The sequence below is a fragment of the Anomaloglossus baeobatrachus genome, chromosome 2, assembly GCF_048569485.1.
Source record: "Anomaloglossus baeobatrachus isolate aAnoBae1 chromosome 2, aAnoBae1.hap1, whole genome shotgun sequence".
NCBI lineage: Eukaryota > Metazoa > Chordata > Amphibia > Anura > Aromobatidae > Anomaloglossus > Anomaloglossus baeobatrachus.
The window spans coordinates 125,790,103-125,817,922 of record NC_134354.1 but is presented as its reverse complement, the minus strand read 5'-3'; the positions used below and the strand labels follow the sequence as shown (position 1 = coordinate 125,817,922).

The 27,820-nt window shown below is 47.4% G+C and overlaps 1 protein-coding gene across 1 annotated transcript; it reads right to left on the bottom strand.

The window, feature by feature from the left end:
- Positions 1-360: 360 nt before the first annotated feature.
- PRKRIP1 (PRKR interacting protein 1) lies at positions 361-27,701 on the bottom strand. Its single transcript, XM_075333247.1, has 6 exons — positions 27,557-27,701; positions 23,653-23,731; positions 15,798-15,898; positions 15,458-15,543; positions 14,848-14,900; positions 361-1,910 (listed from the first exon to the last, which is right to left on the bottom strand). The coding sequence occupies exons 1-6, from the start codon at positions 27,677-27,679 to the stop codon at positions 1,831-1,833; spliced, it is 522 nt and encodes a 173-aa protein (XP_075189362.1). The 5' UTR covers positions 27,680-27,701; the 3' UTR covers positions 361-1,830.
- Positions 27,702-27,820: the final 119 nt, after the last annotated feature.

Here is a 27,820-nt window from a genome sequence, read left to right as displayed (position 1 = left end):
TGTGAAAATTGTTAGCTTACCCTACACGTTTGTGCATATCGTCAGCCACATACAGTCAGGGAAAAGATATACCGTATGTGCTAACAGTGTGTATAGTCAGGTTGAAAGCCAACCCTAGGGACCTTCTGGATGTAAAGAAGCATATTCCTTTACTGTGACTCTCTGTATACCATTAAAATAACAGATTACAGTCACATCCTAGACAGAGGAATAAAGAACACACTTTCAGCCTCTGTCTGATCAATGACTGCCTTTGGCGACGTTCCAGAATACGTAAAGCTTCTGACGTACACTTTAGGCTGGATGCACGGACCCATAGCCTAATTTTTCTTTCCTTTATTTCATATCCTAACAATAATAAAAAGTAAAAAACTTCAAAATTTATTTTTTTTCAAAATACATGTAACAACAGTCTGATTTCAAACAATAGAATATTTTCTAATTTATTAAAAGGAGTTATTTTTCATTTGTGCAAGCACACAAGAACAGCTTGTCCAAAAGAAATGAAACGACGCCAAAACAAAAAAAACTTTAAAAAAACAAACCAAAACTTTCTGACTTCATTCATTATAAACAGAACCTTATACATTGAATAACCTATTCTGATAAATAATAAGGCATCAAAAGAAGAGCAAGCGCACATGTATCTGTTAAAAAAAAAAAATGTGAATAGGCCTATTAAAAGGCAATCTGTTAGCAGTTTTTTGCTGTGTAATCTGAAGACAGCTTGCTCTAGGGGTTAACACACAGATTTCAACAACAAGTGTCTTATCACACTTTGTGCTGTTTACCTGCACAGTTTTAGCTTCAGGAGATTATCATTGCCTGACTAGGTCAACTAGAAGTCAGCTAGTCCAGCATGCTGCCTGCTGTGATTAGCAGCTCACTCCTTAAAGGCATTGTACATAGACAGTCAGGTGTGGGCACGGTTAGCTTTCTAAGCTTTGCTACTTGCCAAATCTAAACACTGTCAGAACCGCTGCACCTAGTAAACTAAGTGATAAATCGTTGGATTCAGGTCCCCTTTGCCTACATTATGCTGCTCTCAGATGATGTGGCAAAACCCTGCTGACAGATTCCCTTTAAAGTTATACTTCTCTTGTGCTATTTTACACCAGACCGCAAAAAGATTAGAAATATTGTTGAGTGAACAGATCTCTTGCACACTTGTATTTTTATTGTATTGACCTGAAAAGAGGGAAACCATACTCAAACGTAGCTGCAGACATTCCAGGCAGCTGAACCCATTGCTGTAGTTTACTACACAGGTTATTCACAAAGCTGAAATATACCTTTATGGAAAACATCTCAATGTAGTTACTACCTTAGAGGTTGTCTTATGTCTGTATGCTCAAAGTAAGTTTACATTAAAAAAAAAAAAATTATATATATATATATATATATATATATATATATATATATATATATATATATATATTTATATAATGTAATGTACTTCTATAACAATAGATATGCTGTGCACAGACCAACTTCATTTCCTATTAAACACATCATAAACATAGGAATGGTGTACAGCGATCAATGGAGAACATTCAGCACAATAAAAGCTGCGCATGTGTCATTTCTCTGCACCATCAGTGGTGTTTCACGGCCTGTATAATTCAGTATCGCTTCTGTCTGAGCACTATTAATTCTGGACAATTTGCATTTGAAACTCTATAAAAATGTGACAAAAAAAAACAAAACTTTAATTCGTGGTAGAAAAATTTTGATAATTTAGCAAATAGTTTTCTCACATATGTTGATACCACCCTTAATGGTGGGTAATAAAAGTAAAGTCTATTATTTTTTTTTTTTATAAAAGTGGAACTATTGATCAGAATCTTCCTCTTCTGAATCGCCAGCACTAGCTTCTGCCTCCTGCCCACTCTCGCACTGTGTGGTTCCAGCTAAAAACAAAAGATAGAAAGAAGATAAATCAGGAAGGTCAGACTATTATAATACAGCATAAAAAAAGATTCTGGGTACTCACAGTAAAATGTTTACTGGATTAGTTCTTTTAGGCTACTTTCACACATCCGGTTTGAGCACTGCGGCTCAATCCGGCTGTGAAAACTATTCAACGGATGCGGCGAAAACACCGCATCCTTTGCATAAGTTTTTACATGCGGCCCGTCCGGTTTTTTCCGGTTGCGGCATGCTACTGAGCATGCGCAATTGAAAAAAACGCATGCGGCGAGCGGATGCGTTTTTTTCCGCATCGCGCCGCATCCGGCCTCCATAGGTATGCATTGAAAAATGCGCCGCAGCGGCCGGATGCGGCGCGATGCGGTGTTTTTTGCCGGAGCAAAAAACGTTGCAGGGAACGTTCGATCCGGCCGTGGCATCGGCTAATTCTGCCGCATGCGGCAAAAACCGGACCGAACGCAAGCCCCTGCGGCACAATACGGCACTAATGTAAGTCTATGCAAAAAAAAAACCGCAACCGGCGTTACAAAAGCCAGTTGCGGTTTTTCTGCAGAACGCCGTATTGTGCCGCAGAGCAAAAATCCGGATGTGTGAAAGTAGCCTTAGTGACACAGGAAACCATGGTTGTATGCACTAGGCAAGAAAGTAGTATACACTCACCAACTGGTGCCAAGTCAAATCAGTTAGTGTGAAAGCAGTAGGAGAAGCAACCTAAAATAAAATACAGACTAGCCCAACAGAGGCATCTAAAAAGGAGAGGGTACTGTATCGACCAATGAAGGCTCTGAGAAAGATTTTATAGGGAGTACCCAAAAGCTTCTTTTCTCTATCGCTTCATTGGGCGACACAGGAAAGCATTGGAAGTCCCAAGGGGTGGGAAGAGAAAGGACTAGAGGAATGTAAGAGCAGAGGTGAAATTCTCAGGTTGGAAATTGGCCAATGTAATTTGCCAAACCTTTTTGCTTTGCCTGAAACTGCCAAGCAAAAAGATAAGAAGGCATCTACTCTACATAACTAGGAAGCAGACTAGAAAACTGCCAAATAGAGGTCTGACCATGAATGGTCTAGGAGGCCCAAATCAAGAGGAAGAGAGCCAGAAACCCAGTGGGAGCGCTCTGTCTCTTTTTCAATATGCATCCAGAATGGCAGAGCAGGTCTGGACAGGAGAACCATACTGATGACTCTCCGGATCATGAACAAGGAATCAGATCACCTAAAGCGATAGATGTGCTGAGAGGCAGTCTGACCAGGTATAAAATATCCTAGAGACTGGTTAGAAGGACGCAAGAGAGAATAGGACAGGAGAGGCCATCTCAGAGGGAGAAGAGTGAAAAGTGCCTTGGGTTTCATTCACACATGCGTGTAACACACACACACACACACACACACACGTTTCACGGTCCATGGTGAAGGTACGTGCATGCGTTCCGTTTGCTGTACCTGTGCTATCCATGTGATATGCGGATAGCACATGGACAGCTTGAGCTGATATGCTTACCTATCCCTGGTGCTGCTGTTACTTCCGGGTCCACGCTGAGTAGTGAATATGCAATGAGCGGGCCAGGAAGCAACAGCAGAGGCAGAGACAGCAGTGCCGGAGTCAGGTAAGTATAGATATTCTTTATTTTTATATGACCTGTGTTTTCTCCGGTAGGTGCCATACTGATGTCATACGGATAACATCAATGTGCGGTCCATGTGACATCTGTGCTGCCAAAGAAAAATGGACATGTCCTTGTGTGGAGCAAACTGATATCACATGTACCAGAAACACGGACATGAAGAAAAACCAGAAGAACGACCCCCTGATCTGGAGAAGAACTGGATGGAAGGGGGATAACACTAGGCTACTAGTTCTGAGACTCACCCATGGAAGTGCTAGTCACTGGAATACAAATTTCCAGGGGGAGAGGGGAGGGAAAATAAAAAAAAAAAAAAACAAAAACAAAAAAACCCCCTACAATAGGTTCAAACAAAATGGGAGCGATATACAGCATTTAATACCAGATAAGGTCCCAAAGATCCTCGGAATGCCACTACAGAATGGCCAAGTGGCCCATCTCATGGGCAATCTAGAACCGTAAACTGAAATCTAGATTCCCTTAAAAAGAGGATTAAAAGGGCAGAGACCTGACCTTAGATAGAACTGAGGAACAGGCTGGACTCAAGGTTTGATAGCAAGGTCAGGAGGGAAGGGATATGTATGAGGCTAGTTACAAAAAGAGCAAGGGTTTCCCCGCCTTAAGAATGATTAGTGATGAGCAAGCATTGCCATGCTCAGGACCTCGTAATGAGTATTTTGATGCTCGGTACTCTACCAAGTATAATGGAAGTCAATGAAGAATTGAGCATTTTTCCAGAAAATCTTCGTAAAAAATGCTTGAGTTCCCCAATGACTTCCGTTATACTCGTGAGACGAGTACAGAGCACTCTAGCATCAAAATGCTCGTTACAAGTACTGAGCATGGTAGTGCTCGCTCATCACTAATAATGATCAATAACCTAACTGAAAATTCAGAAACTTAGACAAGAGGGGACCAAGGAAACAGATATTGAAGTCATCACAAGATGTCTGAGAAACTAGGCTACCTCGGGAGGTGGTAGACAAATTCCTAAGATACAAATCTTTATGTCACTCTAGAAGGACGGTGGAGGATTAAAAGCCAGGAGACAGCCAGAGCATCGGAGACTACCGCTGAGGGTCACAGGATCTGGATACAAACAGAAGGACTCTGTAATGCACCCTGGATGCCAACAGATAAATGTCAGGGGTGTTCCACTGTAAATGAATATGTATGAGAACCGTCTGATGAGGCAACCACTTCTGTTGAAAGTCTTTCGCAGGTTAAGAAGTCAGCAGTCCAGAACCTACTCCGTGAATATGAATTGCTGAAATCACCTCTACACATTGTTCCATCCATGACCAGATATCTCCAATATGACTGATCAGGATGGGGCTCCACCTTTTTGAATGATGACTGTTATAACGTTGCAGATTAGACAACAAAACATGTGCAGCAAGAGGCATGGAAAACTGCAAACTGCAGATGAAAAGCCCATTGAGCCATATGTGATCTTGAGGGAAGACTCAGATCCCTCTAGCACAGAGAATGGCTACACCTTTAAGATGATCCTCAACAGGACACTGGTGAAGCATTCTAACATGCTGTATATAAGAGCCCAGGCCGGGGGTATAACATAATAAACACTTTATAATACTTACCTAACGGTCCCACTGTGGGCCTTATGGGCGTTTCCTTTGTCTGGTCCCGGCGCCGCCTCTTCCGGCCATCTTTGTTCTCCTCGCGGTGCATGACTGGTCTGACGTCATACAAGCTCGCCGGCATTCAGGTCCTGAGCAGGACCGGCGAGTGTGTATGACGTACCCGCGTCATGCACCTAGGCTTCAGAAAGAGGATGAAGATGGCAAAAAGAGGAGGCGGCGGCACCGGACAATGGAGATGCCCATAGGGCCCACAGCGCGACCGTTAGGTAAGTATTATAAAAATTTTTTTATGTTCTACCCCCGGCCTGGGCTCTTATATACAGCATTCTAACATGCTGTATATAAGAGCCGGGTGGTGGTGGCCGCAGCTCATAGGTCAAAAAGGATTTTTTCGGGTGTGTGTGTTTATTTACTGTAATTTACAGATTAATCATGGAAGGTTTCTCGGGGAGACGCCTGACATGATTAATCTAGGATTTATTGGCAGCTATGGGCTGCCAATAACTCCTTATTACCCCGATTTGCCAACGCACCAGGCTAAATCGGGAAGAGCCGGGTACAGTCCCAGAACTGTCGCATATAATGTATGCGGCAATTCTGGGCGGCTGCTGACTGATATTGTTAGGCTGGGGGGCTCCCCATAACGTGGAGCTCCCCATCCTGAGAATACCAGCCTTCAGCTGTATGGCTTTATCTGGCTGGTATTTAATTTGGGGGGAACCCCATGCCGGTTTTTTTAATTTAATTATTTATTTATTTATTTCTATACTCCATAGTGACACGCTCACAGGCTGCTGTGATTGGGTGCAGTGAGACACCTGTCCCTCAGCGTGGGGGCGTGTCTCACTGCAACCAATCATAGGCGCCTGTGGGCGGGGAAAGCAGGGAATACGAGATTGTTTAATGAGCGGCTGGCTTTTTCAAAATAGTAAAAGCCGCCGCAGCAGTGTGAATGCCGTGCAGCGCCGCGCCGGGGATCGGGGAACGGTGAGTATGAGAGAGGAGGGGAAAATGACAGACTGTGAGAGGGACAGAGATAGTGACGGACCGACAGAGAGAGAATAGAGACAGAGAGGGAGAGACCGACTGACAGAGAATAGTGATTGACAGATATTGTGACACATCACTCGTTTCCAGTGTTTTAAGTCCCATTTACACACTGAGACTTTGCTGCACAGCGGGAAACAAAGGACCAAAGAATGGTCCTGAACGATTTGTAGCGATCAGCAACTTCACAGCAGGGGCCAGGTCGCTGATGTGTTTCACACACTGCAATGTCGCTGGGGAAGTCGCTATTATGTCACAAAACCGGTGACGTTACAGCGATGTCGTTTGCGATGTTGCAGTGTGTAAAGCCACCTTAACTGGGACTCCTATGGATGACCCAATTAGTGTGGGAAAATAAATAAATATAAATAAAAGGGGAAAAAATAAAAAAATGCTTCTCTTTCGATTTGCATCAGAAAGAAAAATTATATAGTTTATATGTCATCGAAACTTATATGTATCCCAAAAATAGTGCTAAAAAATAAAATACTACAGCCACATAAGAAAAAAGAAAAAAAAATTATGACTGCTGAATAGAAAGAAAAAGAAGGGAATTTTGTTTACTTACCGTAAATTCCTTTTCTTCTAGCTCCAATTGGGAGACCCAGACAATTGGGTGTATAGCTATGCCTCCGGAGGCCACACAAAGTATTACACTAAAAGTGTAAAGCCCCTCCCCTTCAGCCTATACACCCCCCGTGCTGCCACTGGCTCCTCAGTTTTGGTGCAAAAGCAAGAAGGAGGAAAAAAATTATAAACTGGTTTAAAGTAAATTCAATCCGAAGGAATATCGGAGAACTGAAACCATTCAACGTGAACAACATGTGTACACAAAAACAGGGGCGGGTGCTGGGTCTCCCAATTGGAGCTAGAAGAAAAGGAATTTACGGTAAGTAAACAAAATTCCCTTCTTCTTTGGCGCTCCATTGGGAGACCCAGACAATTGGGACGTCCAAAAGCAGTCCCTGGGTGGGTAAATAATACCTCATAATAGAGCCGTAACGGCTCCGTCCTACAGGTGGGCAACCGCCGCCTGAAGGACTTGCCTACCTAGGCTGGCATCTGCCGAAGCATAGGTATGCACCTGATAGTGTTTCGTGAAAGTGTGCAGGCTCGACCAGGTAGCTGCCTGACACACCTGCTGAGCCGTAGCCTGGTGTCGCAAGGCCCAGGACGCTCCCACGGCCCTGGTAGAATGGGCCTTCAGCCCTGAGGGAACCGGAAGCCCCGAGGAACGATAAGCTTCGAGAATTGGTTCCTTGATCCACCGAGCCAGGGTTGATTTGGAAGCTTGTGTCCCTTTACGCTGGCCAGCGACAAGGACAAAGAGTGCATCCGAGCGGCGCAGGGGCGCCGTACGAGAAATGTAGACTGAGTGCTCTCACCAGATCTAACAAGTGCAAATCCTTTTCACACTGGTGAACTGGATGAGGGCAAAAAGAAGGTAAGGAGATATCCTGATTGAGATGAAAGGGGGATACCACCTTAGGGAGAAATTCCGGAACCGGACGCAGAACCACCTTGTCCTGGTGAAACACCAGGAAAGGAGCTTTGCATGACAACGCTGCTAGCTCAGACACTCTCCGAAGTGAAGTGACTGCTACTAGAAAAACCACTTTCTGCGAAAGGCGTGCGAGCGAAATATCCCTCATTGGCTCGAACGGTGGTTTCTGAAGAACCATCAGCACCCTGTTCAGATCCCAGGGTTCTAACGGACGCTTGTAAGGAGGGACGATGTGACAAACCCCTTGCAGGAACGTGCGTACCTGTGGGAGTCTGGCCAGGCGCTTCTGAAAAAACACAGAGAGCGCAGAGACTTGTCCCTTAAGGGAGCCTAGCGACAAACCCTTTTCCAATCCGGATTGAAGAAAGGACAGAAAAGTGGGCAAGGCAAATGGCCAGGGAGAGAAACCCTGAGCAGAGCACCACGACAGGAATATTTTCCACGTCCTGTGGTAGATCTTAGCGGACGTTGGTTTCCTAGCCTGTCTCATAGTGGCAATGACGTCTTGAGATAATCCTGAAGACGCTAAGATCCAGGACTCAATGGCCACACAGTCAGGTTGAGGGCCGCAGAATTCAGATGGAAAAACGGCCCTTGAGACAGCAAGTCTGGTCGGTCTGGCAGTGCCACGGTTGGCCGACCGTGAGATGCCACAGATCCGGGTACCACAACCTCCTCGGCCAGTCTGGAGCGACGAGGATGGCGCGGCGGCAGTCGGCCCTGATCTTGCGTAACACTCTGGGCAACAGTGCCAGAGGGGGAAACACATAAGGAAGCTGAAACTGCGACCAATCCTGAACTAAGGCGTCTGCCGCCAGAGCTCTGTGATCTTGAGATCGAGCCATGAATGTTGGGACCTTGTTGTTGTGCCGTGACGCCATTAGGTCGACGTCCGGCATCCCCCAGCGGCAACAGATCTCCTGAAACACGTCCGGGTGAAGGGACCATTCCCCTGCGTCCATGCCCTGGCGACTGAGAAAATCTGCTTCCCAGTTTTCTACGCCCGGGATGTGAACTGCGGAGATGGTGGAGGCCGTGGCTTCCACCCACATCAAAATCCGCCGGACTTCTTGGAAGGCTTGCCGACTGCGTGTTCCACCTTGGTGGTTGATGTATGCCACCGCTGTGGAGTTGTCCGACTGAATTCGGATCTGCTTGCCTTCCAGCCACTGCTGGAACGCTTTTAGGGCAAGATACACTGCCCTGATCTCCAGAACATTGATCTGAAGTGAGGACTCTTGCTGAGTCCACGTACCCTGAGCCCTGTGGTGGAGAAAAACTGCTCCCCACCCTGACAGACTCGCGTCCGTCATGACCACCGCCCAGGATGGGGGTAGGAAGGATTTCCCCTTCGATAATGAGGTGGGAAGAAGCCACCACCGAAGGGAAGCTCTGGTTGCCTTAGAGAGGGAGACGTTCCTGTCTAGGGACGTCGGCATCCTGTCCCATTTGCGTAGGATGTCCCATTGAAGAGGACGCAGGTGAAACTGCGCGAAAGGAACTGCCTCCATTGCTGCCACCATCTTCCCCAGGAAGTGCATGAGGCGCCTCAAGGGGTGTGACCGACCTTGAAGGAGAGATTGCACCCCTGTCTGTAGAGAACGCTGTTTGTCCAGCGGAAGCTTCACTATCGCTGGAAGAGTATGAAACTCCATGCCAAGATATGTCAGCGATTGGACCGGTGTCAGATTTGACTTTGGAAAATTGATGATCCACCCGAAACTCTGGAGAGTCTCCAGAGTAACGTTGAGGCTGTGTTGGCATGCCTCTTGAGAGGGTGCCTTGACCAGCAGATCGTCTAAGTAAGGTATCACCGAGTGACCCTGAGAGTGGAGGACCGCAACTACTGTAGCCATGACCTTGGTGAAAACCCTTGGGGCTGTCGCCAGGCCGAACGGCAGTGCCGCGAACTGAAGGTGTTCGTCTCCTATGGCGAAGCGCAGGAAGCGCTGATGCTCTGGAGCAATCGGTATGTGGAGATAAGCATCTTTGATATCGATCGATGCTAGGAAATCTCCTTGGGACATTGAGGCGATGACGGAGCGGAGGGATTCCATCCGGAACCGCCTGGTCATTACGTGTTTGTTGAGCAGTTTTAGATCCAAAACAGGACGGAAAGACCCGTCCTTCTTTGGAACCACAAACAGGTTGGAGTAGAAACCGTGACCCTGTTGCTGAAGAGGAACCGGGACCACCACTCCTTCTGCCTTCAGAATGCCCACCGCCTGCAGAAGAGCCTCGGCTCGCTCGGGAGGCGGAGATGTTCTGAAGAATCGAGTCGGAGGACGAGAGCTGAACTCTATCCTGTAACCGTGAGACAAAATGTCTCTCACCCAATGGTCTTTTACTTGTGGCAGCCAGGTGTCGCAAAAGCGGGAGAGCCTGCCACCGACCGAGGATGCGGTGTGAGGAGGCCGTAAGTCATGAGGAAGCCGCCTTGGTAGCGGCACCTCCGGCGGTCTTTTTAGGGCGTGATTTGGACCGCCATGCGTCGGAGTTCCTCTGATCCTTCTGAGGCCTTTTGGACGAGGAGAATTGGGACCTGCCCGCCCCCCGAAAGGACCGAAACCTCGACTGTCCCCTCCTCTGTTGGGGTGTTTTTGGTTTGGCCTGGGGTAAGGATGTTTCCTTTCCCTTGGATTGTTTGATGATTTCATCCAATCTCTCACCAAACAAGCGGTCGCCAGAAAATGGCAAACCAGTTAAGCACTTTTTGGAAGCCGAATCTGCCTTCCATTCCCGCAGCCACAAGGCCCTGCGTATTGCCACCGAATTGTCGGCTGCAACCGCCGTATGGCTCGCAGAGTCCAGGACAGCATTAATAGCGTAGGACGCAAATGCCGACGTTTGAGAGGTTATGGACGCCACCTGCGGCGCAGACGTACGTGTGAGTGCGTCAATTTGCGCCTGACCAGCTGAGATAGCTTGGAGTGCCCATACGGCTGCGAATGCTGGAGCAAAAGACGCGCCGATAGCTTCATAGATGGATTTCAACCAGAGCTCCATCTGTCTGTCAGTGGCATCCTTGAGTGAAGCTCCATCTTCCACTGCAACTATGGATCTAGCCGCCAGTCTGGAGATTGGAGGATCCACCTTGGGACACTGAGTCCAGCCCTTGACCACGTCAGGGGGGAAGGGGTAACGTGTATCCTTAAGGCGCTTGGAAAAACGCTTATCTGGACAAGCTCGGTGTTTCTGGACTGCCTCTCTGAAGTCAGAGTGGTCCAGAAACATACTCATTGTACGCTTAGGAAACCTGAAACGGAATTTCTCCTGCTGAGAAGCTGACTCCTCCACTGGAGGAGCTGAGGGAGAAATATCCAACATTTGATTGATGGACGCAATAAGATCATTCACTATGGCGTCCCCATCAGGAGTATCAAGGTTGAGAGCGGCTTCAGGATCAGAATCCTGATCAGCTAGCTCCGCTTCATCATACAGAGAGTCCTCTCGCTGAGACCCTGAACAATGTGATGATGTCGAGGGGATTTCATAGCGAGCTCGCTTAGTCGGTCTGGGACTGCGTTCCATGTCAGAGACCTCACCCTGGGATCTATGAGACACCCCGGGAGAACATTGTTGTTCCAACTGAGGGGAACCAGGGGGCAATGATTCCACAGTGCCCATGGCTTGAGATGCCGGCCTGGACTGCAAGGCTTCTAATATCTTAGCCATAGTCTCAGAAAGTCTTTCAGTAAAAACTGCAAACTCCGTCCCTGTCACCTGGACAGTGTTAACAGGTGGTTCTCCCTGGGCCACCCTTAGCAGAGGCTCCGGCTGAGTAAGTGCCACAGGGGCCGAGCATTGCACACAATGAGGGTCAGTGGAACCTGCCGGCAGTATAGCCGTACATGCTGCACAGGCAGCATAGCAAGTCTGTGCTTTGGCACCCTTGCTATTTGTGGACGACATGCTGTTGTCTCCTCTGAGCAATACAGGAGGGTATATAGCCAAAAACAACCGTGCACCATACAGTGTAAAGTATAGCCTATAATCATATAATCTATAAGTACACTTCTGCACCAGTGGGGCCAGCACCTAGGTGCTGCTTACCGCCCGCGCAATGCGGTTGTGTGGTCACCAGAATTCCTGCCTGGGTCTCCCTGAGCTTGTCTCCCTTCTCCAGCGTTAGCAGAGCTGACAGGAAAGGCTGCCGGCGTCCTGAGGAGAGGAGGGGGCCGTGGGCGTGCCCTAGAAAGTGCGGGAATCTGGTGCCCCACTGTGCACAGTGAGGGGGGTGGAGTATGCAAAGCATGCTCCGGCCTCAGTTGCTGACGTCCTTTACAGCGTCCCGCCCTTCCCCTGACTGGCAGGCCTGGGGGCGGGAAAAGAATGAGACTAGGCCGCAAAAGCCGGGGACTAAAGTTATAAGCGCGGCCGCCGTATAAGCGCGTTCGGCGCGGAAGTCCCCGGCGCACTAACAGTCCCAGCCGCGCCGCAGTGATAACAATGGCAGCGGCGGTCAGCGCGGCAGTCCCCATACACTAACACACTCAGCGACGCTGCAGTGTGTAAAGGCACAAACGCAGTCAGCGCCACGGTCCCCGGTGCACTAGCACACCCAGCAATGCTGGAGTGTTGCTGTGCGCGGTCCCCACGGGGACACAGAGTACCTCAAAGTAGCAGGGCCATGTCCCTGAACGATACTCGGCTCCTATCCAGCAGAGTCCTCAGGAGCTGTGGATGGAGCACGGTCTCATGTGCCTGGAGACCGATAGGATCCCACTTCACCCAGAGCCCTAAGGGGGATGGGGAAGGAAAACAGCATGTGGGCTCCAGCCTCCGTACCCGCAATGGATACCTCAACCTTAACAACACCGCCGACAAGAGTGGGGTGAGAAGGGAGCATGCTGGGGGCCCTGTTATGGGCCCTCTTTTCTTCCATTAGACATAGTCAGCAGCTGCTGCTGACTAAGCTGTGGAGCTATGCGTGGATGTCTGCCTCCTTCGCACAAAGCATAAAAACTGAGGAGCCCGTGGCAGCACGGGGGGTGTATAGGCTGAAGGGGAGGGGCTTTACACTTGTAGTGTAATACTTTGTGTGGCCTCCGGAGGCATAGCTATACACCCAATTGTCTGGGTCTCCCAATGGAGCGCCAAAGAAAATATAAAAACTGGCTGGTCGTTAAGGCCTTATTCACATGTTCAAAAAACAAGAGCACTAGGAGTTTTAGTGCAAAAGTAGAAATTTATTATAAATATCAATAGATAACAACAAATTGTATAGAGGACATATAACGAGCAAGATAGAGGGATTAAATACCCGGATCCCAAAAACCACACTGAAAATCTCTTTTACAGGGTCAGGGTATCAGAGCTAAGGCAGGCGAGCCTGCAGGCAATCTGAATGAGTATAAATTGCTGAATCACATAGATTCCATTCGTCAGCAAATGTAACAGATCCTGTAAAACGAGCCTGATTCAAGAGAAGCACCTATGCTGATGCATACACTGTTGCTGAATAAAGAATTATATATACACAATATTCGTGGAGTCACTAGAGCCATAGTGGAAGACCCATGTATACAGATTAAGACCCATGCATCAGCCTTTGTATGTCCACACAGGGAGGGTGGAAAGGTGCTTACCTAAGTACAGTGGTGGTTAGGGGGATCCAGGCCAAACCAGAGGGGACCTCCGACTGCCGTTTCGCGGTAAACACCGCTTCTTCCCGGAAGAAGCGGTGTTTACCGCGAAACGGCCGTCGGAGGTCCCCTCTGGTTTGGCCTGGATCCCCCTAACCACCACTGTACTTAGGTAAGCACCTTTCCACCCTCCCTGTGTGGACATACAAAGGCTGATGCATGGGTCTTAATCTGTATACATGGGTCTTCCACTATGGCTCTAGTGACTCCACGAATATTGTGTATATATAATTCTTTATTCAGCAACAGTGTATGCATCAGCATAGGTGCTTCTCTTGAATCAGGCTCGTTTTACAGGATCTGTTACATTTGCTGACGAATGGAATCTATGTGATTCAGCAATTTATACTCATTCAGATTGCCTGCAGGCTCGCCTGCCTTAGCTCTGATACCCTGACCCTGTAAAAGAGAGTTTCAGTGTGGTTTTTGGGATCCGGGTATTTAATCCCTCTATCTTGCTCGTTATATGTCCTCTATACAATTTGTTGTTATCTATTGATATTTATAATAAATTTCTACTTTTGCACTAAAACTCCTAGTGCTCTTGTTTTTTGAATTACTCCTGGAGTGTGCTGTCTCAGGGCCACACTAGAGGGTTAATTCTATACCCTGCCTGGTGCTGCCCACAATGAGACTCTAAGCTATGACCATGAGGCTCTTTGTTTGGATTTTGCTTATTCACATGTTGCATTTTTGACACTTTCTTTGTGCACCTTTAGGCTATGTGCCCACGGGACTCTGTATCTGCGGATTTTTCTGCAGTTAAATCCGCAGCATCCGCACCTTTTCATAGGTGCTGATTTTGTGCGGATTTTGCGTTTTTTTTTTTTTACATTCAATTGAATAGGCAAAATCCGCAGGTAAATCCGCAACAATAATTGACATGCTGCAGATTTTTCCGCACGGAAATCCGCATGATTTCCGCTGCGGAAAAATCCGCAACGTGGGCACAGCATTTCCCAAATGCCATAGAAATGGCTGGGGAGTAGCTGTGCTGCAGATTTCTGAAAAATCCGCGGCATTTCCGCGAGAAATCCACGGCAAAATCCGCGCATTTTCTGTAGCATGGGCACATTGCCAATACTATAAGCTGCAGTGTTTAAGGCTAAATGAAAGATTTCTGAGATCTCATTTACATGCTGCTTTTTTCATTTGCAGGTTTTAACTACGGGTTTTGTTTTTTGTTTTTTTAAAATCTGCAGCACGTCAATTCTTTCAGTATTTTTGCAATTTTTCACCTTTTTATAAGAATGGAAATAAAATGCAAACAGGAACACTGAGAAAACGCATAAAAAAAATATGCATTTAAAGCAGCATTTTTTCCTGCAGAAAAATTTGCTGCAAATACTCAACGTGTGCACATACCCCAAGGTCCTTTCAACTATGGTCACTTAGGGGGGCTAAAGTGACAAAGGACATGATCATGTATCTATGCCATTATGCTACTATGTATTTCACTCAAATTACTTTTTTTTTTTTTTTTTAAAAGACTTTACCTTTTCCCTCTGGTTTTGCCTTTTTCATCTTTTTCTTCTCTTTCATTTTAAGCCTGCAGAAGGGAGAAAAAGACCTGTCAATATTTAACTACTTACCATGGAAGTCAGTATTGTCCCCCCAGTTGTATTCTATTTTGCTATTTTTGCACTTTATAAAAACCTATTTATTTATACTTCTCCATGTGCTGCTGAGAGCTAGAACGTCTGAGATGAATTGAAGTAAGTAACAATCTGGGGTACATTAAAAAAAAAAAAAAAAAAAAATTCTTTGATTTTTGAGCAGCTGAGTGAACAAATCAGCAATTCATTCATTTTTTATTAATTTTTATTTCACACCATTCAGTGTGGTAAAAGGGATAAGACATCTTTATTTTTGGGGTCAGCATGATCACAGTGACACCACATTTATTTAGGTTTTGATACGTTTGAACACTAAAAACTATTCAATTAAAAAAAATATATATATTTTGTGTCTGTCATGAAACAGATGATGTTGGAACACTAAATCTATGTACAAATGTGAACATAGCCTTAGCTACAACATTGATACACTGGAGATTTATTATTACTAAACATAATCTATAAATGCTGAATAAAACCTAAGCTTTACCGTTTTAATCTTCGCTTCGCTGTTCTTTCCTCGGCCTGGATTTGGTTTTCTTTCAACTTCTTTTGAAAATCGTCATCTAACTTTTGCTGAATAAAAAAAAAAAAAAAAAAAAAAAAAATTAGACAAAGTCCGGCTGAGATATCCTGATCATCCTATGAACCCAATCAATTTGCTGTGTGCAGTTCCCTTACATCCAACCCATATTACAGCTTGACGTTTCGTTTTCTAAAGTACAGACAGAATCACATATCAGCAGATATCCAGCAAAGTGATGTTATTTAGAGCAAACGATACAACCGTCAGATCACCTCTCCACAGAACACAATGGGAGACACCCTACCTTCTCAGACAAGGAATCCATAAAATCTTGTCTTTGATACTCTCTGCGTCGAAGGTGGCGATAAACATGAAATTCTCCGCTGCCAGCCCCAGCACTGGACCCTAACAGATAAAAAGGTCAGATTAAACTGCTCAAAGGGACAGTGCTAACATGATAAACAGTGAAATCAGCTCACTATTTCTACCTCTTGAAATTTAAAGGGAATCTGTCACCAGATTTTTGCTCCCCCATCTGACAGTAGAATAATGTAGACCGAAACCCTGTCACTTACTGAGCTGTTTGCTGTCATTTTGATAAAATCAAAGTTTTCTCTGCCGCAGATCTAACAGTTATACCAAGCTAATGAATATGCTGGACTACCTGGCAGCATACCAAGTAGTCCTCTAATGATAATCTCCTAGTGATTAATCAGGGATTTTATCAAAACTACACTAAGCAGCTCAGTAAGTGATACATCAATGGAATCTCTGTCTCTACATTATGCTGCTCTCAGATTAGGTGGCAAAAATCTGGTGACAGATTCCCTTTAAGAAAGTCTCATCAAAAATTTGAATATTATCAGTCCTAAATTTGGTAAGAATATTAAAATATTTAATGACAGTCTTCCACGGTTTCCAGCACCACACCAGTCCTCTTCTGGCACCGTGAGCTGAAATCAGACTATCAAGTTCACACAGGGATTTATGTGTAGAGCGGAAGTGGCTTTCTAAATGTAAGTCTATGGAACCTCGCTGAGAGTCATAAGCTTACCCTGGTAAAGCAGCTACCCATCCACACAGTAGATGCTGTGGGAGCCAACAAAGCTGCAGAGCGATCATATGGGACGGGAGCAGCGATGGAAACCGCAGCAGATTGCAATCGTTAAATATTTTAATATAATCGCACACCATTACATACATAATTAGGACAGATATGACATTTTTGATGAGACGTCTTTTACGTGGAGCAAATATAGTGACTCACAACATATTTTTAATATCCAGAAGCTGACTAGCATTCTGTCCAGAAGACAAGATTCTACTGCACTATACTGACACAAGGACTTCTAGAAATGTTGCATTACAGCACGGAAGATAGAGGATTAACCCCATGAGTGACACTATCTGCCGAACTGTGCTCTGGTGTTGCCCTTTTCACTTACTCTTCATACAGAATGCAAATTTGACTCATTTCGTCACTTCTGTTTGTCAAAAGGCCAGAGACCATGTTGTGGTGTAAAGAGACACTAAAAGAAGGGAATTTTGTTTACTTACCGTAAATTCCTTTTCTTTTAGCTCCAATTGGGAGACCCAGACAATTGGGTGTATAGCTACTGCCTCCGGAGGCCACACAAAGCACCACACTCAAAAGTGTAAAGCCCCTCCCCTTCTGCCTATACACCCCCCGTGGGATCACGGGCTCCTCAGTTTTAGTGCCAAAGCAAGAAGGAGGAAAGCCAATAACTGGTTTAAAAACAAATTCAATCCGAAGGAATATCGGAGAACTGAAACCATTCAACATGAACAACATGTGTACCCGAAAAAACAAAAAGCCCGAAGGAAACAGGGCGGGTGCTGGGTCTCCCAATTGGAGCTAGAAGAAAAGGAATTTACGGTAAGTAAACAAAATTCCCTTCTTCTTTGTCGCTCCATTGGGAGACCCAGACAATTGGGACGTCCAAAAGCAGTCCCTGGGTGGGTAAAATAATATCTCGTGATAGGGCCGTAAAACGGCCCTTTCCTACATGGGGGCAATCGCCGCCTGAAGGACTTGTCTACCTAGGCTGGCGTCCGCCGAAGCGTAGGTATGCACCTGATAATGCTTGGTAAAAGTGTGCAGACTCGACCAGGTAGCCGCCTGGCACACCTGCTGAGCCGTAGCCTGGTGCCGTAAAGCCCAGGACGCACCCACGGCTCTGGTAGAATGGGCCTTCAGCCCTGAGGGAACCGGAAGCCCAGCAGAACGGTAGGCTTCAAGAATTGGTTCCTTGATCCACCGAGCCAGGGTGGATTTGGAAGCTTGCGACCCTTTACGCTGACCAGCGACAAGGACAAAGAGTGCATCCGAGCGGCGCAGGGGCGCCGTGCGGGAAATGTAGATTCTGAGTGCTCTCACCAGATCCAACAAATGCAAATCCTTTTCACATTGATGAACTGGATGAGGACACAAAGAAGGTAAGGAGATATCCTGATTGAGATGAAAGGGGGATACCACCTTAGGGAGAAACTCCGGAATCGGGCGCAGAACCACCTTGTCCTGGTGAAACACCAGGAAGGGAGATTTGCATGACAGCGCTGCTAGCTCGGACACTCTCCGAAGAGACGTGACCGCTACTAGAAAGGCCACTTTCTGTGAAAGGCGAGAAAGGGAAACATCCCTCATAGGCTCGAAAGGCGGCTTCTGGAGAGCAATTAGAACCCTGTTCAGATCCCAGGGCTCTAACGGCCGCTTGTAAGGAGGGACGATATGACAAACCCCTTGCAGGAACGTGCGTACCTGAGGAAGTCGTGCTAGGCGCTTCTGAAAAAATACAGATAGCGCTGAGACTTGTCCTTTAAGGGAGCCGAGCGACAAACCTTTTTCCAAACCGGATTGCAGGAAGGAAAGAAAAGTAGGCAAAGCAAATGGCCAGGGAGAAACTTCCTGAGCAGAGCACCAAGCTAAGAATATCTTCCACGTCCTGTGGTAGATCTTGGCGGAGGTTGGTTTCCTAGCCTGTCTCATGGTGGCAATGACCTCTTGAGATAATCCTGAAGACGCTAGGATCCAGGACTCAATGGCCACGCCGTCAGGTTCAGGGCCGCAGAATTCAGATGGAAAAACGGCCCTTGAGACAGCAAGTCTGGTCGGTCTGGTAGTGCCCACGGTTGGCCTACCGTGAGATGCCACAGATCCGGGTACCACGACCTCCTCGGCCAGTCTGGAGCGACGAGGATGGCGCGGCGGCAGTCGGACCTGATCTTGCGTAGCACTCTGGGCAACAGTGCCAGAGGTGGAAACACATACGGTAGCCGGAACTGCGACCAATCTTGAACTAAGGCGTCCGCCGCCAGAGCTCGGTGATCGTGAGACCGTGCCATGAAAGCCGGGACCTTGTTGTTGTGCCGGGACGCCATTAGGTCGACGTCCGGCATCCCCCAGCGGCGACAGATTTCCTGAAACACGTCCGGGTGAAGAGACCATTCCCCTGCGTCCATACCCTGGCGACTGAGGAAGTCTGCTTCCCAGTTTTCTACGCCCGGGATGTGAACTGCGGATATGGTGGATGCCGTGTCTTCCACCCACGTCAGAATCCGCCGGACTTCCTGGAAGGCTTGCCGACTGCGTGTTCCCCCTTGGTGGTTGATGTATGCCACCGCTGTGGAGTTGTCCGACTGAATTCGGATCTGCTTGCCTTCCAGCCACTGCTGGAAGGCTTGTAGGGCAAGATACACTGCTCTGATTTCCAGAACATTGATCTGAAGGGTGGACTCTTGCTGAGTCCACGTACCTTGAGCCCTGTGGTGGAGAAAAACTGCTCCCCACCCTGATAGACTCGCGTCTGTCGTGACCACCGCCCAGGATGGGGGTAGGAAGGACTTTCCTTTTGACAATGAGGTGGGAAGAAGCCACCAACGAAGAGATTCCTTGGCCGCCTGAGAAAGGGAGACGTTCCTGTCGAGGGACGTCGACTTCCCGTCCCATTGGCGGAGAATGTCCCATTGTAGTGGACGCAGATGAAACTGCGCGAAAGGGACTGCCTCCATTGTTGCTACCATCTTCCCTAGGAAGTGCATGAGGCGCCTCAAGGGGTGCGACTGGCCTTGAAGGAGAGATTGCACCCCTGTCTGTAGTGAACGCTGTTTGTCCAGCGGAAGCTTCACTATCGCTGAGAGAGTATGAAACTCCATGCCAAGATATGTTAGCGATTGGGTCGGGGTTAGATTTGACTTTGAAAAGTTGATGATCCACCCGAAACTCTGGAGAGTCTCCAGCGCAACGTTCAGGCTGTGTTGGCATGCCTCTTGAGAGGGTGCCTTGACAAGTAGATCGTCCAAGTAAGGGATCACGGAGTGACCCTGAGAGTGCAGGACTGCTACTACTGCTGCCATGACCTTGGTGAAGACCCGTGGGGCTGTCGCCAGCCCGAAAGGCAGAGCTACGAACTGAAGGTGTTCGTCTCCTATAACGAAGCGTAGAAAACGCTGGTGCTCTGGAGCAATCGGCACGTGGAGATAAGCATCCTTGATGTCTATTGATGCTAGGAAATCTCCTTGAGACATTGAGGCGATAACGGAGCGGAGAGATTCCATCCGGAACCGCCTGGTTTTCACGTGCTTGTTGAGCAGTTTTAGGTCCAGAACGGGACGGAAAGACCCGTCCTTTTTTGGCACCACAAACAAATTGGAGTAAAAACCGTGACCTTGCTCCTGAAGAGGAACAGGGATCACCACTCCTTCTGCCTTTAGAGTGCACACCGCTTGCAGAAGAGCATCGGCTCGGTCGGGAGGTGGAGAAGTTCTGAAGAATCGAGTTGGAGGACGAGAACTGAACTCTATCCTGTACCCGTGGGACAGAATGTCTCTCACCCAACGGTCTTTGACCTGTGGCAGCCAAATGTCGCCAAAGCGGGAGAGCCTGCCACCGACCGAGGATGCGGAGAGAGGAGGCCGAAAGTCATGAGGAAGCCGCCTTGGTAGCGGTTCTTCCGGCTGTCTTTTTTGGGCGTGACTGAGCCCGCCAAGAATCTGAGCTCTTCTGATCCTTTTGAGTCCTTTTGGACGAGGAGAATTGGGACCTGCCCGAGCCTCGAAAGGACCGAAACCCCGACTGTCCCCTCCTCTGTTGGGGTTTGTTTGGTTTGGGCTGGGGTAAGGATGAATCCTTACCCTTGGACTGTTTAATGATTTCATCCAATCGCTCACCAAACAGTCGGTCACCAGAAAATGGCAAACTGGTTAAGCACTTTTTGGAAGCAGAATCTGCCTTCCATTCCCTTAACCACAAGGCTCTGCGTAAAACCACGGAGTTGGCGGACGCCACTGCCGTACGGCTCGTAGAGTCCAGGACAGCATTAATCGCGTAAGACGCAAATGCAGACATTTGAGAGGTTAAGGACGCCACCTGCGGAACAGATGTACGTGTGACCGTGTCAATCTGTGTAAGACCAGCTGAAATAGCTTGGAGTGCCCATACGGCTGCGAATGCTGGAGCAAACAACGCGCCGATAGCTTCATAGATGGATTTCAACCAGAGCTCCATCTGTCTGTCAGTGGCATCTTTAAGTGCAGCCCCATCTTCCACTGCAACTATGGATCTAGCCGCAAGCCTGGAGATTGGAGGATCCACCTTGGGACACTGGGTCCAGCCCTTGACCACGTCAGGGGGAAAGGGATAACGTGTATCCTTAAGTCGTTTGGAGAAACGCTTATCTGGATAAGCGTGGTGTTTCTGGACTGCCTCTCTAATGTCAGAATGGTCCAGAAAAGTACTCAATTTACGCTTGGGATACCTGAAATGGAATTTCTCCTGCTGTGAAGCTGACTCCTCCACTGGAGGAGCTGGGGGAGAAATATCCAACATTCTATTGATGGACGCTATAAGATCATTCACTATGGCGTCACCATCAGGTGTATCCAGATTGAGAGCGGTCTCAGGATCAGAATCCTGATCAGCTACCTCCGCCTCATCATACAGAGAGTCCTCATGCTGGGACCCTGACCAGTGTGATGAAGTCGAGGGCCGCTCCCAGCGAGCTCGCTTAGGCTGTCTGGGACTGTCGTCCGTGTCAGAGCCTTCACCCTGGGATGCATGGGACACCCCCGGAGCCCGGAGTTGTTCCAACTGGGGGGGACCAGGGAGCAATGATTCAACAGTGCCCATGGTCTGAGTTACCGGTCTAGACTGCAAAGTTTCTAGAATTTTAATCATAGTCACAGACAATCTATCAGCAAAAACTGCAAACTCCGTCCCCGTCACCTGGACAGTATTCACAGGTGGTTCTCCCTGGGTCACCTCTAGCAGAGGCCCCGGCCGAGCAAGTGCCACAGGGGCCGAGCACTGCACACAATGGGGGTCAGTGGAACCTGCCGGTAGAATAGCCTCACATGCGGTACAAGCAGCATAGAAAGCCTGTGCCTTGGCACCCTTGCTTTTTGCGGACGACATGCTGTTGTCTCCTCTGAGCAATCTAGGAGGGTATATAGCCAAGAATCAACAGCGACCGTACAGTGTAATGTATAGCATGCAAGCATAAAAATACAAATGTACACTTCGGCACTAGTGGGTCAGCACCACAGGTGCTGCTTACCGCCCGCTCAAAAGCGGGTGTGTGGTCGCCAGAATCCCGTGTCTGGGTCTCCCAGAACTTGTCTCCCTTCTCCAGCTCAGACTGCACACAGGAATGGCTGTCGGCGTCCTGTGGAGAGGGGCGGACCGTGGGCGTGCCTCAGACAAAGTGCGGGAAACTGGCGTCCCACTGTGCCCAGTGTGAGGGCTGGAGTATGTAAAGTAGACTCCAGCCCTCGGCGCTGACGTTCTGTATAGCGTCCCGCCCTTCCCCTGACTGGCAGGCCTGGGGGCGGGAACGAAGCGAAACTAGGCCGCAAAAGCCGGGGACTCGAGTAATAAGCGCGGCCGTCATATATGCACGGCCAGCGCGGAAGTCCCCGGCGCACCACAACTCCCAGCCGCGCCGCAGTGTAAAACTGACAGCAGCGGCCGGCGCGGCAGTTCCCAATACATTGACTCACTCAGCAAAGCTGTAGTTAGTAATGGCACAAGCGCGCAGCGCTGTTGTCCCCGGTGCACTAACACACCCAGCAATACGGGGACACAGAGTACCTTGAAGTAGCAGGGCCCTGTCCCTGACGATACTCGGCTCCATATCCAGCAGATTCCCCAGGGGCTGTGGATGGAGCACGGTCTCAGTGCCTGGAGACCGGTAAGATCCCACTTCACCCAGAGCCCTAAGGGGGATGGGGAAGGAAAGCAGCATGTGGGCTCCAGCCTCCGTACCCGCAATGGGTACCTCAACCTTAACAAACACCGCCGACAAAAGTGGGGTGAGAAGGGAGCATGCTGGGGGCCCTAGTATGGGCCCTCTTTTCTTCCATCCGACATAGTCAGCAGCTGCTGCTGACTAAACAGTGGAGCTATGCGTGGATGTCTGACCTCCTTCGCACAAAGCATGAAAACTGAGGAGCCCGTGATCCCACGGGGGGTGTATAGGCAGAAGGGGAGGGGCTTTACACTTTTGAGTGTGGTGCTTTGTGTGGCCTCCGGAGGCAGTAGCTATACACCCAATTGTCTGGGTCTCCCAATGGAGCGACAAAGAAATTTACTTTAAAAGGGTATGTTCCCACATTGTAGATTTGGGTGCAGATCCTCTGCACTAAAAAAAAAAAAAACAAAACAAAAAAAACAAAAAAAAAAACAACAAACCACAACTGCATCTCTTGGTTGGAAAAACGCTGTAGAAAAAAAAAAAACAACAACAAAAAAAAAAAACACTTGTTTTTTTTGGTTGTGGTTTTGCTGGGGGTTTTATGTGTTTTTTTTTTTACATTCCGATGGGAAAAAGCGCAGAAATAATTGACAAGTCAACTGTTTGGTGCAGATTATTTCTACACCAAAATCTGCAAGGAAAAATCTGCAACATATGAACAGCACTTCAGAATTCTCAGACTTTGCTGGGATGCATTGTTCCTTGCAGTATTGATTAAAATTAAATAACTGGAAAAAGTCCAAAAAAAAAAAACCAAAACAAAAAACAAGAATATCCCTTTATTACACAAAGTTAAAGTAGATGAAAGGAAACTAGCAGCTGCCGATAATCTATCAGGATTCTGCTTTCGTTCTCATGGTCATCTGATAAAATATAGAAATAAATATTCACCCATAACATCTCTGACAAACTCCGGGGCAGACCTTGGTGTCCATTCTTTAGGTTTTTCAGGTATTGGAGCGGCCTTGTCCTGTAAGAAGCAAAATTTATTGTAAGCGGTCTGTTCAAAAAGGGTAAAGTCATACATTTCTCACTATACTTACCCTTACATGTCTGCACTGTTGCCGCACTGCTGCTGGGGTCTGAATGCTCCTATGTATACTCACTCTCATGACTTATGTGAGCCATCCAGACAATCAAGGCCGCACTAGTAATACACCACTAAGGCCGGTTTCACACATCCGGCTTTTCGCCGGTTTGTCGGATCCAGCGCTCTCCCGTACAGACAATACAGTACAGTGACAGCGCTGTAACTTCCGGGTCACATGCGCCGGTCACATGACAGCATGTGACCGGCGCTTGTTGCGCTGTCTCTGTACTGTAGTCACTGTATGGGAGAGCGCCGGATCCGGCAAACCGGCGAAAAGCCGGATGTGTGAAACCAGCCTAACCCTACAATCACCCCTCATGACTGGTCAGCTACTAATCACACACAGCAGAGTGAAAGGTGTTAACTCCTACAATGATGACGTCTCTTCCATTATTAATATAAATACGGCGGGCTCAATCACTGTTCTCAGCGGTTATGTGCTGTACATAAAAACATCATCACTGAGGCAAATAGACTGACTGCAGCGGTCACAAGACTGCTAGATGGGACATCATCACTGCAAGGCTGATGGTGAAAAGAGAAGGGCAATAAAGAGGCAGTACTGGAGCACCACAGATGAGAACATTTTTTTTTTTATTTTCTAATATTTGTTTTTATACATCTAGTATACTGTATCAAACTTTAAAACACTATCCCTTTAGTAATATGAGCGTGCATGTAGTTCGGAAGTGCAACCGTCTGTATTGAGTGAACTCAGGATGTGAGCGGGTCTTTATTGGCACCTGAGAGTCACTGATGCTATTGGAGCAAAGCTCCGACCACAAATCTTTAATCCCATAAATGCTGCTGTCAAGAGTAAAAGGCTTTAACATGGCGGGAATTTGTCCGGACGCGACATGATTGGGGCGGTATAGCAGATGGGGGACTTACTGAAAGACCCCTTGTCTGCTGGGCTTCATAGGCGATCACCAATTTCACAATGCAGTGTAATACTACAGAAATAAAATGTAAATTAAACACCAAATTCACAACCAGTATGGAAGGCTTAATGCATGTATCTAACAAAACCACCAATAAACCAGTGCAAGCCAAAAGATGATATTCATCAATAATTCTTTATTACAAACACTTAAAATCATTAAAACGAATGGACCGACCCAAATGACGGATAGAATTGATACAGGGGACCTGGCACCTATACTATAGAAAAAGAACCTATAACACAAACTATATAGCTATTAAGGCTGAAATTAGTGCAACAATAAAAATGTATGTGCAGCAAGATAATGGCTAGCAACACTGTAGTCAGTAGGGCAACTATTGTACAGTCACTAGTGTGAGAGCATATGTAAACAACACTAAGATATCATTCAGGACACAAATGGTAACATTACCAACATGCAATGATCCAGGTAAGATGATGGTGCCGCGTCCCCACACACTGACGCGTGTTTCGCAACAACAGTGCTTCGTCCAGGTGTACTGCCTCATTGAATAACCTTAGTAGGAGTGTTATCAGATTTGTTGATGGACCGCACTTAGGGTACCTCACACTTTAGCGGCGCTCCAGTGATCCCACCAGCGATCTGACCTGGTCAGGATCGCTGGTGCGTCGCTACATGGTTGCTGGTGAGCCGTCAATCAGGCAGATCTCACCAGCGACCAGTGACCAGCCCCCAGCGACGCGTGGAAGCGATGCTGCGCTTGGTAACCAAGGTAAATATCGGTTAACCAAGTGCTTGGTTACCCGATATTTACCTGGGTTACCAGTGCACCTCACTTAGCGCTGGCTCCCTGCACTCCTAGCCAGAGTACACATTGGGTTAATAAGCAAACCGCTTTGCTTATTTACCCGATGTGTGCTCTGGCTACGTGTGCAGGGAGCAGGGAGCCAGTACTGGCCGCCTGAGACCGGTGGACGCTAGTAACCAAGGTAAATATCGGGTAACCAAGCAAAGCACTTCGCTTGGTTACCCAATATTTACCTTGGTTACAGCTTACCACAGGCTGCCAGACGCCAGCTCCCTGCACATTCAGATCGTTGCTCTCTCGCTGTCAAACACAGCAATGTGTGCTTCACAGCGGGAAAGAAACGTCCAAAAAATTAACCAGCACTGTGTGTAACGAGCAGCGATCTGCAGCAGGGGCCAGATCGTTGCTCAGTGTCACACACAGCGAGATCGCTAATGAGGTCACTGATGCGTCACAAAAACCGTGAATCAGCAGCGATCTCGCTATGTGAGAAGTACCCCTTAGACCGAAAATACAGTCATCTGAACGAGCCCTGGGTGTGACATCAGACAAAGACAAGAAAATCTGGAGTTATCAGTCAAACTAAGCAGACTGGTGCTGGGTGGGGAACCATCATGGGAGGCAACAATTCCTTAAAGGGATTGTCCACTACAAGGACAGATGGTTCTGATTCCACAAGTTTTCCTAGGTAAAATAATAAAGTCTATACTCACCTCCCATACCGCCACAGTTCCAGTGGTTTACAGCTCAAGGTGCTAGGGCTTATATAGCGTTGTGACATCACATGAGCTTCATGTCCAATCAGTGCTGGCTTTTGTGTCCCCCCCTCCCCCTTCGAAATAAAGGCGTTATTCTACAGGAAGTGAGTGCTGTGGCTGCCGTCACTTCCTGTTGATTGCTTGTTTGGTACAAACATGGAGAGAGTGAAGGCAGGCACTGATTGCACGTGGAGCTTGAGTTTTGTCACAATGCCACTTGAGCCCCGACATCTCAAGTTGCCGTACCACTGTAACAGCGCCAGTACGGTAGGGGATTATAGGTTTTATTACAAGAAAGGAGGATCCGCACCTCGGATATACCTTTTTTTGTGCTAATTGACCGGGTCAATTGGTTTTAGATCTCTGCTCCAACCTAACAACAAGTCCTGTTATCTACAACAGCACGGTGAGGCATTTTCTACAGATTTTATTTATCTGTCTATAGGATTTATTATTTTACCCTGGGGGAAACTTGTGGAATCAGAAGGGGCTGTCCTAGCAGTGGATAACCACTTTAAAGGCTGTCCACCCAGAGCATTAAACACCTCATTTGCATGTGAATGAAAACATTAATTACTTTGGAATGCAGTCACAGATGAAAAATAAAAAAGGGTTGGTGGATCTGCATTGCAATGACCATTGCCCATATGTGTGCTTGGGGAGGGGGGTGATCTTACTGATAAAGTCCCTTCAACAGATGTAACTGAAGAGCCAAGATATTATAATTATAGCATTTAATAATATATATAGATAATAGTATTTCTAAAGCAAAGTTTAATGAGCATTGTATGTAAGAATTGTGGGGCAGTTTTAATATTTTTTTTAACCCCTGGAAAGTCTTAGTAAATAGAGTTCTATTAAATTTCTTTCCAACCACTGATCCTTCCATGAGAAAATCCTTGAGATGGCTGTATGTCCTGCCATACAAAGGACATCACTGATAAATGTGAGGAGCCCTGTCTGCAGGGTTATGGGATGTGACCTGCAGGGTTATGGGATGTGACCTGCAGGGTTATGGGATGTGACCTGCAGGGTTATGGGATGTGACCTGCAGGGTTATGGGATGTGACCTGCAGGGTTATGGGATGTGACCTGCAGGGTTATGGGATTATAGTATGTGACCTGCAGGTCCTACAGAGGAATACAGTGTAATAAATAGTGCGGGAAGCAGCCCTGCAGCCGGCTACTTCTCTGTACCGAGCCCGGAGAGCACTTCATGATGCCAGCAGCTCACCGGATTCCTCAGCAGTCTCTCCAGCTTCAGCCTCTGCTCGTCTGTAGCATTTTTCGGTATAATTAGCGGCTGCGGATCCTTTTTCGGTCGCGCAGGCTTTGTCGCACCTGTCTCCGCCGCCATATTATCGATTACTTGTTTACATCGTCCCGATCTAATGACGTCATAACAGCGCGCAACTTCTCGCTTCAACACAACTTTATTTATAATAGAGCGCGGCTCCCTCAAGTGGTCAAACGTATGAACTACAACATAAAATATAAG

Bases quoted from the DNA above. Each gene is read 5' to 3' on its own strand.
- PRKRIP1 (XM_075333247.1), bottom strand. From the start codon at position 27,679: ATGGCGGCGGAGACAGGTGCGACAAAGCCTGCGCGACCGAAAAAGGAT. The intron at 23,732-27,556 runs GTGAGCTGCTGG...TGCTTCTTACAG, and splicing joins AGAGACTGCTGAGGAATCCG to GACAAGGCCGCTCCAATACC. The intron at 15,544-15,797 runs GTAGGGTGTCTC...TTTTTTATTCAG, and splicing joins TGGATTCCTTGTCTGAGAAG to CAAAAGTTAGATGACGATTT.